This window comes from Poecilia reticulata, linkage group LG21 (genome assembly GCF_000633615.1).
Source record: "Poecilia reticulata strain Guanapo linkage group LG21, Guppy_female_1.0+MT, whole genome shotgun sequence".
In the NCBI taxonomy this organism is placed as follows: Eukaryota; Metazoa; Chordata; class Actinopteri; order Cyprinodontiformes; family Poeciliidae; genus Poecilia; species Poecilia reticulata.
This window is the reverse complement of record NC_024351.1, coordinates 8,641,709-8,655,256: the sequence shown is the minus strand read 5'-3', so window position 1 is coordinate 8,655,256 and position 13,548 is coordinate 8,641,709. Positions and strand designations below refer to the sequence as shown.

General features: G+C 39.0%; 1 protein-coding gene across 12 annotated transcripts in view; it reads left to right on the top strand.

Moving 5' to 3' along the window:
* Window positions 1-13,548, top strand: part of utrn (utrophin) — a 184,102-nt gene that overhangs the window by 125,258 nt on the left and 45,296 nt on the right. For all 12 annotated transcript variants that reach the window (XM_008397714.2, XM_008397715.2, XM_008397707.2 and 9 more), the window contains 3 exons: window positions 1,624-1,770; window positions 4,848-4,926; window positions 6,721-6,781. In XM_008397714.2, coding sequence (XP_008395936.1) covers window positions 1,624-1,770; window positions 4,848-4,926; window positions 6,721-6,781 — 287 coding nt within the window. The remainder of the gene's footprint in view (window positions 1-1,623; window positions 1,771-4,847; window positions 4,927-6,720; window positions 6,782-13,548) is intronic.

The following is a 13,548-nucleotide window of genomic DNA, read 5'->3' as shown; positions in this document are numbered from 1 at the left end:
TATAGACTTGTTTCTCTTCCAATTACCCAGGGAAACTTCTAAGAGTACAAGACATCAAGGACCTTTTGGGGGAATATTTTTACAGCCAGTGGCTTTTATTCACAATGCCTTAAGCAAAAATAGCAGCTGGGAGAGAAAACTTTCTCTGTTTACCTCTTTACAATCACTGAATTTTAGAGAAAATTTTTTCAATCAATCAATCAAATTTTATTTGTATAGCACATTTCAGCAGCAAGGCATTTCAAGGTGCTTTACATAATTAAAGAAAAATAAAAACAGCATGTGACATTGAATAAACAGTAAGAAAGAGAAAGAGATTTGGGGAAAAAAAGATTAAAAAAAGATAAAAACATACTTTTTAAAATCTTCTACATAAAAATGCTTCAACCCCCAATGTGAATGGTGCATATTTAGTTGTTTTTAATCGGTAAACTAAAAGCAGAAAAGCAGGTTGTCATAGCAACACTGATGCATGTTCAGCTTTTTTTGCTTCCTCACCAAATGAAACTAGGTGGCTTTATGTTTTGAATCTTGTGTTTTTTTTTGTAATAATTATCCGTGAAGTTTATTCTCAAAGGGAGTGTTCAACATACTTTAACTCCTGTTATCCGGCGCTGTTGGCTCTCATTACCCGATCATTAAACAAGGCTGCCCTCTGCTCTCTGCCACCAGCCAAACACATGAGGGAGTGAAACAACTACGTTGCTCACAGATCATTATATACAATGTTTGCTTGTGCTTAAACAGCTAATTTTTACAAAAAACATCTCTGTCGTTCACTTCAATCCTAAGTGCTTCATCTACAGCCAACATCAAAGATCATTCTGTGTTAAACATAAAAAAGAGGATGTTTTTATAGATATGTTTATCCATATTTAACTGCAAGAGATGGTTTGTTTACATGTAAAAACAAATGAAAGACTTGAAGCTACCAACATAAAGCACACAATGTTGTACACCACATAAACGTGGAACAGAGTGGATTAAAAACCTGCAGGCTGAGTTGAAGAGAAGAGCAAGAAAGACTAAGAGATTAAGTAAGGTGCTAAAGGTAAATTAAGGTAATTGTAGTAGTATTGGTACCCCACTACCAGATCAAAGGCTGGATGTTTCCAATTTTTTTTCAGAGGTTTTGTTACCACAATAGAAAATACATCTGCTTTCAGTATTTTTACATATCTTTATTAGTGGTGTCAGTCAGAGTGAAGGGTGCTGAAGTTTTATCTGAATTTTTACAGGCTGCGTTCCTTTTTCTGTCTCAACAACAAAGTTCCCCTCTGTTTGCTTTTGCCTTCGGTTTGCTGATTCAGTCATTACTTTGTACCACTCATCAATTCAATGATGTCTCTTCTCAGAGACTGAAGACAATTTCTTAACAAGAAGAAAAATGACAGCAGTGAGCATGGCCAAGGAAAAAGTCCATTTTAGTCAGATTCACATTTTCTCTGTACACCTCAGAGGTTTGAGAGTTTTGTTTTCCTTTCATTATGTTCATTTTCATGGCAACCAGGGGGCTGTTTAGTCTTTTCCAGAATGCTGTGCAGCTTCACAGACATAAATGTGAGGTTGACAACCACTGTGGCGAGATTAAATAATAATTATGGTTCATCGCCCTGCCTGCAGGCCTTCAGGGAGGAGATCGCCCCCCTCCGTCAGGATGTCCGGGTAGTCAACGAGCTTGCCACTGAGCTCACACCGCTGGACATCCAGCTGTCTTCTACTGCCTCCAGACAACTGGACCAACTCAACATGAGATGGAAGAGTCTGCAGGTATTTTAAATACTTATGTTGTTTTTTATTTTTGCAATTTTTTAAAATTGTGTCTTCGGTTTTTCCTTCTGCAGTGCATTTGAGTGTCTCCTGCTGTCTGCCTGTGTTATCTTTTTCTCTATTTCATGCTTTACAACAATTTGACTGTCGTTTGTGCAGCACTTTTGTCTCTGCACATCAGTGGATGTTGTTCTCGCAGCACACCAGTCACATCTCTGGTTCTCCACAAGCTTGATAGTCTTGGTCTGATCCGCTGCGGTGCCTGCTGAGCTTTCTCAGACTGGAACGTGTCTAGCCCTGAAGGGAAATCCATTTTGCTACTAGTCATCATGCGAGAAGGGAAGGGGGTTTGTTGGGAATTAGAGATTGAAATACTGCAGTTTTTTTTTTTTGTGAGCAATGTAAGACGTTCTTGCCGAAGTTTTAGTAAATGGGGCCTTGCATTGGGAAGAATCCCTGAGAACAGGTTAAAATGTTGTGGTGATTCCTTTGGTGTCCAGTTATGACTCTATTTTTACAGAAATTGATTTCAAAAACAGTGTTGCCCCCCAGCAGGCTCGGATTAGATAAATTAGTCAAAGATGTGGCCGAATAAATGTATCAAAGATGCAGCAAGAGCTCGGTGAAAAAGCCATCTTGGGGGGTTGGGAGGGAAGCTGTTCAAGTTATTCTGTTTAAGTGTGACTCTGCCTCAGGGGGAAAACTGTCAAGCTGGACTAAATAGTAGTAATGTGATATTTCCACGCACTGCACAGGCTCCCATTAATTGTCTTTTTTTTTTTTTTTTTCCATTAAAGTGATCATAAGTCACACACTGAGGCAGACAATGACAGCGTTTTTTATTGGACTGGCCCTTTTTGGTCTTGTTTTGTTTCAGCCTGCAGGAAGGCAATGGCTTCACTAATAAGCCCGGTCCGACTGCGCGGCCTGATGATTTGGTTTCATATGCAGACTGGCACCATCTGTCTCTCTGTGGTACAGTAAGCAAAAAGTCATTAGCAGCTGAAAAAAGAAAAAAACAAGAGGCATGACTACCGGCCATTTTTGTGCCCATTACCAGGATCACAGTGTGGACATCTGTGAGCTGGCTGTCATATCTGTGCAGATGTGCAAGGCTCACTATGCTGCCACTCACAGAAATGAGGCAAAGCAAACAGACCGCCATGTACAGCGGACCTCAGGTGCGCCGACTGAGATGTCAATACAAGGCTCTGACAGGAGTTTTTTATGAGTGACGCATGTGATTGAGCATGTAGCTTCACATTTTATTCCATCGATATAAAAGTTGACAGAAACATTTTGTTTTGAAGTTGTGATTGACTGTAGCAATAACAAACTTTTATTTAGTTTCTTGATAATAATCCTAATATTTTTGTAATATCCTTGAGTTGAATGTTTGTGCTTAATGTTTCTTGGTAAGCATAACCTTTAAAAACTACTTTTGTCCAAAACCTTTCTTTTGAGGTAGCATTTCTAATTGGATTGAATGGTTCTGGAGGGTCCTTATGGTTTGCAGTAGCTTGATGGAGGTTTCTAAAGATTGCTAATACTGAAGGGGCTCACAAGGCCAACCACAAATATTCATTGTTCTCTAACATCAGGATGTCCTTCCCAGTTTAATAAACTCTGTGCACAATTGGCTTTTATCCATAGTCGCTTCCAGCCTTGCATATTTCTAACTCAGTAATAGTTTCCCTTATTTTAGAAAGGAGATATGACCTATGTTTCCTTCTTCTAGTATCAAACTGATGTAGGGGACATGAAATGTGCAATAAAAATAAATATATATANTATATATGCAGTTTGTTAGAAGTGATAAAAGAAGAATCCTAGATTGAGACTAGAAGGGTTTTTATGGTTTTAGAAAACAATTACTGTAATAAATTGCCATTTGTCTGTAATAAGTGTTCAGTCTCTTTTTGACCAGCCTATCGAAGTGGTTTTTTTATGACTCAATCTAATTTGGCCAGGGGGAAAAAGCACTAAAAATGATATATTTTATGTTTTCACAAATAAAATTCACAAATTAGATTTAATGTTTCTCAAACTGTTTGAAAAATAAAAATAAAAATCTCTGTTCAGTATTTTGCAATTCATTAAAGTTTGACTCAACCAACAAATTGAGCCCAAGAAGTTTAAAGTCTGAAAATAATTAAATGTCCAGAATAAATAAAAAAAACTTTGAAATACCCCCATTGGATTAACTCTGGGAGGCAATTAACAATCAGATAAAGTCTTTAACTTTAAAAATTATTTTTGATTGATTTTCAAGTTCTGAAAATCAAGGAAAACATGTAATAGAGTAATGATCTGTTTTTATTATTTCTTCATTTTTGTTGCGACTGTCTGGAGGTTTTGCACTGTGTGATCATTCATGCTGTGCCTGTCCTGCCTTCACATAATGATTGGGGTAGTTTGTGGCCCTGGCAGAGCTCTGCTTTGCAGCTGGTCAAAGATTGTTGATCTTGACAAGCTCTCATCATGCGTAGCTGGCCATGCCATTGTCAATTTGAAGCAGCCCCGAAAGAATTGCAGGTTTGGCGAAAATGCACTGTCTTGACTGATTGATGCCTGACAACATTTTGTTTGCTTAGGTTAGCCTTCACACAGACCTACATATCTGGGTTTTTTTTCCCCTGAAAGACAGCAGGAAAACTTTATTTTATGGTGTTTTGATTGCTCTGTAGTTTCTGCCCACTTGCAGACTGAGCTGGAACAAAAAGTAAGATTCTTTTTTGGTAAGAGACGAGAGCTTGTGAATCACCAGCGTGTTGCTTATTTGTGTTTCTCACTGAGCAATTTGGAATAGATTTTTTTTATGATAAAAATGGATGGTGTATTTTAAAATTCCTGAAATATTTTTAAATTGTACAATAAATACTTTTTGTTCTTCTTCTGTTAGAGAAACATTTTTTGAGTTGGGGATTTTTTTTTTACAGAAAATCCCTTTCTTCTTTAATTGCTCTATAATTATATATACTTCACTCCAACCATGGCATAAAGTCCAGTTAACTGTAAAGTTGAGTTTTTATGGTTCCAGCTCACTGTCTATTCCTTTATGCTTCATCCTTTTAAAGGTAGCGGTGGAGGACAGACTGAAACTCCTTCAGGAAGCGCACAGGGACTTTGGCCCCTCCTCTCAGCATTTCCTCTCCAGTGAGTAAAACTACACTTTAAAGGCAGTAATAAACACTGGGTGCCTTGGGCTGTCTCATCTTTACAGACTTCCTTCTGCAATTATCTTTATTTTATGCTTTTTACAAAACCACCAATGCCACTGCTTGTAAAAACAAGAAATATTTGTGACTGATTAATTAGTGTTTAGGTCAGTGTGGGTAGGAAGTTTAAATTAAGTTTCTCTTATAAACTACTGAAAGGAAAAAGAAATGTTAACATACCAGTACGCCACATGTGTTTTCTCCATAACAACCATTTATTTCTACCTTCATGGCAGCTTGTTATGCAAAAAGCACATTTTCTCACATATTTTCTCTCCACCAATACAAGTGTAAAGATGTAAAATTTCCTCAGCTGCACTGAGACTTTAAAGGACTTTGTGCTTTGGTCAGATGCACTTGAACTCTACTGATTTGTCTTCTTGGAAAAATGTACCTAGTATAACAGTTTCTGACAGAAAGTACTTATATGCATTAAGCTATTGAGGTCATCATTGTGGACCTTCAATTTTTTTATTTATTTATTTTTCCAAATGGAATATCAATAAGTAACCAAACAAATTAGACATCAATTATCAGTGAAAATATTCACAATTGTCTTAATTATTAAAAGATAAACATGTAGAAGAAGGAGCTTGTGATTACTGTTTAGTACGGTATTGCTCCTGTGATGCTGTGGACCATGTTAGAGTACTTAGCAACAGTAGCAGTTTGAACAGAACATTTTGTGATTGTCAGTCTAGTATGAAATAAAATAAAATACTCAAGTGATTTTTTTTTACCCTTTAAATAAATATACTTGAACTCAAAGCTGTGTGCAATAAAAAGGTGAATTTGTTTTTCTTTTCCCAGATTTACTAGTTGGCCTCTGAGACTCTCCCTCACAGTCTGCAGATCTAACACTTTACTTTTTAATAATGCAATGCTTAATGACATCTTTACTGACTCCCTCCTGTTACTCCTTCTTTCAAGTGGTCATTAGTTCTGTACAGAAAGCTGGACACAAACCTCCACAGCGGAAAGACAGATGTGGAAATATTAAACAAAGCAGCCTTTCTCTTCCTCCTCTCTCTCCTTTCTTTCTTCATTTTTCATAATCGTCCATCCATCAGAGTTCTTCGAGTTCCACCTGATACTCTTTACTGGCTGTCAGGCACGGAGACTAAATGCTCCGCGTGTGATCCAGAGCAGGTGTTCAGTCACCCCGCTGCGTCACCGCCAGACACAAATTTACTGAGCAAGTGCTGCTGAGAGCTCAGCAAAGTAGACCAGACAAAATACCAGCCGTCTTTCATCTTCGTGACACTGTGACACTATCTCCTCCATCACACATTCGCTCTCATTACACTAGTAGCTTAATATTCCCTCGGGGATCAATAAAGTACCGCGTTCTTATCGTGCTCTATTCATCTCGTATATCTCCCAATCTTGCTTAATCTCTTTCTCTTACCGTCTTTTCATCTCTCTATCTGAGAGTGAAGCTGTGTCGCGGAGGAGGGAAAGTGGTATGGCGATAAATCACACCAAATTTCTCCTGCTTATTGCTCCAGAGGAGAACTTCTCGAGCGCTGCTGTTTAACCGGATTTAGCACCGCAACAGATATTAAAATGTGTTTCTGCATCATTATGATAATGTGGAGCTTATTTAAAGTCAGGCTTCAACACTGAAATGATTACTATAGAGTGTGCGGTGTTTACTAGGATGGTTTTTCAATTTGAGCTGCTTCTTGAATTTAATCTCCTCGTCTTTTTTTTATTTTTCTTTTCTTTGCAGCATCTGTACAGCTCCCCTGGCAACGTGCAGTCTCTCAGAACAAGGTTCCCTACTACATCAAGTATGTATGAAAAAATTAATTCAGTGCATGTTTAAAATATATTCATGTCCCAGTAAAATATGAAGTGGTAACTCTCATTACTCATCAGCTCGGGCATTTTCTAGAGATGCAGAAATTTGTTGCTATTCAGTTTTATTTCAGAGACAAGACACTGTGCTTTTTTTCAAGCAAAGATAAAGTTATGACATTTGACATTTTAAAATATGTTTGGCAGCTTATGTTGGCAATTAGCATTAACAACTGTCTTATATTGTCTTGAAGATTTTTGACTGTTATGTTGGAGATTGATACAGGAGTAAAACGTTCTTGCTTTTTTACCACAACAATCAGAGTATTCGCTAAGCTCTTACATTAATAAGTAATAATTTAAGAATGCCACTGAAAATTGCCATTTTGAACTCTGATTGTGCTCGTTTCATCCCTGATGATCGCTTCTCTGATGGGCTTTCAAACCAGTTTGCTACAATAAATTATGGGCCCTGATAAAACCGTGACTCGGATGCTCAAATCCACACTTCCACAGAACGATGAATGAGGAGAGTATAAAAGATTCCCTGATATTATCTGGTGTCAAAATGGGTACAAAAACCCCCAATCCAGCCACACATTGAAGCATGATTGGTACAAAGTGTCATGTAAAAAATGACTCCTTTTCCTACCAGGAAAAGACAAAGAAAGTAGGAAGTTTTGATGGGGCAACCATGTTCTTAGCATGACACATGCACATATTTTATTTTTCTTGTAGTTAGGGACTTTTTATTCAGGAAAATGCTCCTGGATATGTTAAAGTTCAGATGTTTCACCTGTACATTCCTGATTCACTTTAAAAAATATGCCTCCTTCATAATAATTGTATTTTACAACAGGTTTTTTAAGTGTAACAATGACTCTAATGCCTCCAGGTTAATATTTTGCTCCCCATCACAATCTTTGCCATTCCAAACAAATCTTGCATTTCTGCTCAAATGGGTGCAGATACTCTCTCACAGTTGCAGCTCTTTCTGCTCCTCTGCAAATGTCGGGCTTAAAGATGTTGAAGTTTCATTATCTGGGGATAGGACTTGTGCCAGTGAACTACTTTACAACTGAATCTGAACTCTACATGATTTTTGGCTGACTCGAAGAGAAAACTTCATATCAGAGTTTTAGATATCTGCTTTAAACCACAGCTTACATGTTGTACTACCTTTCAGAAAAGCTTCAGCAATCAGAAGATGCTGGAGTGATGCAAAACGTTTTATAAGACGGATACTTTTATTTGCTAAATTCCAAGGCATATAACAGACACATTGCTAGATTCTTTGTAGATCAGAAAATGATTTTCCTCCTTAGGAATGGAGGATTTCCCCCCTCTCCCCCCCATTCAGAAACTTAAAAACAGGATAGAGTCCTAAAAATTGGCTGACACCTGCTTGTGTTTGTGTCTGCAGCAGCTTGACGCTGGAGGCGATGAGAGATTAAAGCCCGACAGGGCTCGCAGGACCAGTTCATACGTTTGGAACAAAAAACAAAACCGAGAAAAAAACAACTGCCTGTGATCACAGATGCGCCCAGCCAGTGAACCTACATCTGTCACACTGACAGAACACGTGTGCACAAACAAAACACGTGTGGGCAACGCAGTTCAAGCAAAACAAAACCTTGCATACAAATGCACATGGAGCAGTGATGCAAACGCTCATGCTTGGTTAGATAAACATGAAGATGCAGATGAACTCCAGCTGTAGTAAGGCTTTAAGTCAGTAAACAGACCCCCACAGTGAGACAGGAGCACGGCACCTTACAGTGCGCCCCGTTAGTATTCAGATCCCAAAAGCCATGCATGAAATGACACACGGTTTTCTGCATTTAAAAGAAATGGCATTCTAGAAAGAATCCAGTTGTCATTTTTTTGATACCCTTAAAAACTAAGTGCCTACAGATGTTGCCTAATTAGTAAATGGCCTCAGTATAAATGCAACTTTTTATTAGGGTCTCAGAGAGTAATAGGCCCTGTGCACACAGAGACAATCATGGTATATTTTTGGAAATGATTAAGAAAAAATGTGTCCACGCGACATTTTGCAGCACCACAGAAAATGGTGTAATAGGTATGCCAGGCTGTAACATTGTAACCAAACAGTGCCGTGTTTATTTGTGAGAGTGAAGTGCCTGCGCGAAGGAGAGAGATTATGCTACGTCATTGTTTAAAAAAAAAAACGCAACTTGCATGGTCACACAAAAACATAAAACTAGCATTTTAACATGTGTCCACCCTTGAACTCCTTTTTCAAAAATTATGGTTTCTCGTCCCTCAAGATGCTGAGTCCATGCAGATGCACAACCTAAACGACAGAATTTTTACGGACACACGTAAAATCATTTCCTTATAGAGGCCAACATGGGTCATATACTGAAATCTCAAACAAGAAGTCGGTCATTTTCTTAGCATGAGTTCTTTTAGTTTTCCCACGATTTATACAGGGGAAGAATGCGATTTTGTGACTTTATTGGCCTAAATGAAAACTCTTCTGTAATGTGGAAAACATACTGTTGTTACAGTGTAAAATGTTGGTGGCAACATCTTGCGGTGGGGAAGCTGGTCAGAGATAATGAGACATATTTGGACCTAAATACAGGTCAATCTTGTAAGAAAACATGTTGGAGACTGCAGATGATTTCAAACAGTGGTTGAGATTCACCTTACAGTAGAACAATGACCTTATCCATGCAGCCAGTCACACTGGAATAGTTGAGATCAAAGCATTGTCATTTCAGCCTGATCTGAGGGAACTTGAACTCTTTGGAAAAGAATATTGGACAGAAGTTTCAGTCTGTGGATGTTCAAAGCTGGCTAAGACAGACCCTAAAATGCTTGCAGCTGTAGCTGCAGCAAAGGGTGGTTCTACGCAGGAGGTCTGAACACAAAAGCACAAGAGACTACAGATTTTTATTTGTGAAGCATCTTGAAAACCCTGTGCTTCTTTGTTTCCTAATTACGCACTGCTTTGTATTGGCCCGTCTGATAAAGTCCCAACAAAATACTTTGAAGTTTATGGTTATAGTGTGACAAAACATGTGGAAGAGTTCAAAAGGCACTCGGAAACCCAATTTCTCCTATTGCAACAAACATGTAGATTGCTTTCGGTGTAATTTCCTTCTCCTTCACGCGCAGAACATGAAAGCCAGCACTCGGTTTTGAAAACCCACTTAATTAGCTGCCTGCGCTGAACTCTGAATCCATCCCCAGGACTAATCACAGACCGCTTTCAGTGCTGAGGCATTCTCAGGATTCTCACATCACTGTTTGACACATTCATTTCCCCCCACACTCCTCCTCCTATCCTCTTTCCCGATGTGCACCTTTTCTTCTGTGCGACAAAGGCCCCCCTGATTAAAATTACCCTTATTTTTGCCTCCCTGTGGTGTAGAGTTCAAATGATGAGATGAAATCAGATGTTACTCTCTGAATAACTTGAGTGCAATGCCATCTCACACATTCCTTTAGTGTGGTTAGCTGAACTTTTAATCGGAAAATTACTCTGTCAGAGCTCTAAGTTCGGTGGCAAAATGAAGCTGTGATACAGGAGCAAAGAAAAAAGTACAAAAAAGGAGCAGGGGTGAAGAGATGTCGGCTAGAGAAAAAGGCACAAGACATCAGGTGGAGAACGAAGGCACTTATCCCCTGTCACTGAGTCCTTCTGATAAGCACTGGGAGGAGCTGTCACTGAAGGAAAAAGAATAGTCCCGAAATCTTCCCCTGGCTCACTGCAATCCTTCACTAATTTCATTTCTTTGGATTTCCAGACACGTGTGGAGTCATTCATCTGCCCACTCATGATTATTCATGTCCCCTCTCTGAGCGTGTGACAATGACAAAACTCCCACCAGCCAAGTTACTGTTCTGCCACTGTTTCAGATTGGTGCTTTGATCTCTGAAGGCACAAAGAATGCGGATGCTTTCCTGGAAGGCTTTCTTTCGTTTACATTCCCTCTTTCCCAGAGGGAAATGCGCGAGTGCAAAACTGGAATAGCGGGACGTATATTGTTAGTTATGGAACAGCAGGGATGAAATTAGTAATGAAAATCACTTTAACCTTTAATGAAACTGCAGCGAGGGATGGGGAAGTCGCACATAAAATGTCAAAGGGAAAAAGCAATTATTCTTAATAAGTTGAATTGTCACAGCAGGCGATCTGTTAGTCTGAGAGGGTCACTTTTGTCAAATTGCTTTGACTGCTTTCCCCGTCCAGCCAGACAGAAACCTTATAAAATCCTAGAGTTAAAGGTTATTTCTTCCCCACCCTGCAGTCTGGTGGATACGTACGTGTCATCCTGCCCAGCTTGTTTTCCCAAAGCAATAAAAACAGAAACAGCAGGAAATTAAGGTAACACATTCCCAAAAAGAGAATGAAGTCACAGGCATGAAGAAAATAGACTTCAGCCAGGTAAGAGGGGAGGACAGACACCATGTGCTGCATTTGTGTCTGCGGCTTTCCACTAGACGGGGATTAGAGGTAAAAGCTTTGGATATATTGCAATTTAGAAGACAGATTTATCACTTCCAAGTTAACAAAAGCCTGTGATCACAGATGTTTCAATCCAGTGAAGCTGTCAGGATTGTTTTTTTTAACTTCAGGACAACTGGTTTCGGAGTTGTGTGTTGGTGTGGCTCAAAAAAGGGAAGACGGAAAACTGCCTGGGAAGAAATGTCTTCTTCAAAGTTAGTTTGAGTGTGCTTGAATTGTTGTGTAAAAGAAGAAAGAAGAGGTTTTTTAAATTGTCACAAAGTCGCCAAAATGAAGCCAGATCAACTTTGATGCACCTTAATGCCTCAAGTCTCTGGATTTGTACTTCAGAAGCAGCCTTGTTAAACCTTCCTGTCAGTCAGCTCTGGGTCAGTTTGCCCTTTTGATGATTTGGGAACATTAATAAATTGCTCTGCATTGGCAGATGTTTCTATTCCATATTGCAGATGGTGAAAATTACCAACTTTTGACTTTTAATACCATTTACCTGTGCAGTAGGGTCTGCCTTTTGAGTTTCTGAACAGCCAGTTAGCTGTCATGGCAGGTCAAGTAACAAATCATTGGATTTCTGTCAGCAGCTGAGTTCATGGTGCATTTCTGATATATTAAGGCTAATAAGTTAGCCTTAATGCCTTCAACTGTAGTTTAAGATCAACATGAACACAACTCCTAATCATGGAAAACTGATACTGACCATTTAAATGTTGCACATCATTTACATTTTGATGTTTAAAAGGCTTCCAGACCATAATATCTGATTTTGCTCACTGCTCTTTAAGTTTCCTCTTTTAGATGCGTTTGGGTCCTGTGATCCTAAATTAAGCAGCTTGTGAGATAGCTTTTTTTTTTTTTCCAGTCAAAACTACAAACATAATTTGACAGTCGGCGCTGCAGAAAGGGCAGGTGTTTCAATAAAATGGTTAGCAATTTGTTTGTTCTCATTATGACTTTTACGAGCTGTGTAAATGGATGTTGGATGTTTTTGTTTGAGGAAATTGTTTGCAACTGTTAAACGTTTTCTAAAAATAACTTTGGGCCGGTTTTTGTGTGAATAGCGGGTAATCTTTCCCACAGTTCTTGCATTTGTGTGGAGCGAACGGTAACAAATCTCCTTCGCCGCATTCATTTAGGCCTATTGACAGTTTAGGCAAACTCTCCGTTAGCCAACAGCGAGGGGCGAGCCGCGCATTAGCGATGGCTGCTCATTTGTGAAAAAGGTTATCAGTCTGCGCAGCTGCTGAATAGTGATGAACATCTGTGTGCTTGGAGAGATTATGCCATCCACTGCAGCGGTTCGACTTTACTTCCTGCTGACAGTCAGCACAGAGCGAGCCATTGCGGAATCCACAGGGGATCTTCTGCGTTTCAAAAACTGTCTTGCGGAAAACTTCTCCAAACATTCTGCATGGATCTGAGCGCGTCTCCCGACAGTCGGGTGCTTTCTTAAAAAAAAAAAAATAGGTGTGCACACACAAACACAGGAGATTTGCATCACAGCCTGCACACCTCAAATAGATGCACTTCACTTGCATTTGCAACTTGAGTCTGATTTTTTTTTTTTTTTTTTTTTTTGCGGTTTTATGCATGTCAAGGCAGCTGAGTTTGATCGACTTTGACGTGCATCATATTTTATTTATTTATGCAGTGTTGATCTTCTTGTGCTTTTTTCCCCCCCCTTTCTTTTTGTTTGTTTGGGACTGAAGTGGAGAAGTGAATAGGGACTCAGGACTTGTTCTCCCTATTTCTGTGTCCTGTGGTGTTTTAAAAAGACGCCCTGTGGTGATGAGAGTGATTCACTCTGTGGGATTTGGGAGTGTTTGTGTGTTGTTGTGTTGTTCAGTACTTTATGTTTTCTATATCGGATTCGGAAACAGCTCTCTAGTCCCTGGCCCCGATTTAGAGACTATAGAAAGAAAGTTTACAATAAAACTGTCACCAGTGTGGAAAAAATCTAAATTATGATGCACAGTGTGTGTTGAAAGGCCATGTTCCCATTAGTTTATGTAAGGATTCTTTCATCGAAGCTTTGATTTGCCAACTTTGATTTTACCCTAATTTCATCTACTTTTAGTAGAAGATCCAAGCATTTGAACTATTTTGTAGTCGTTCTGACCCTGATTGGACATTAAATATTTACATTGAGAACAAGGTTGACTAATATTTTAAAGCAAAGACAAAATAGTTACAAAGTTTAGCATCCTAGATTGCCAATTAACTTTGCTAGCATAGCAGTTTCTATGCATATAGAGTATATATATA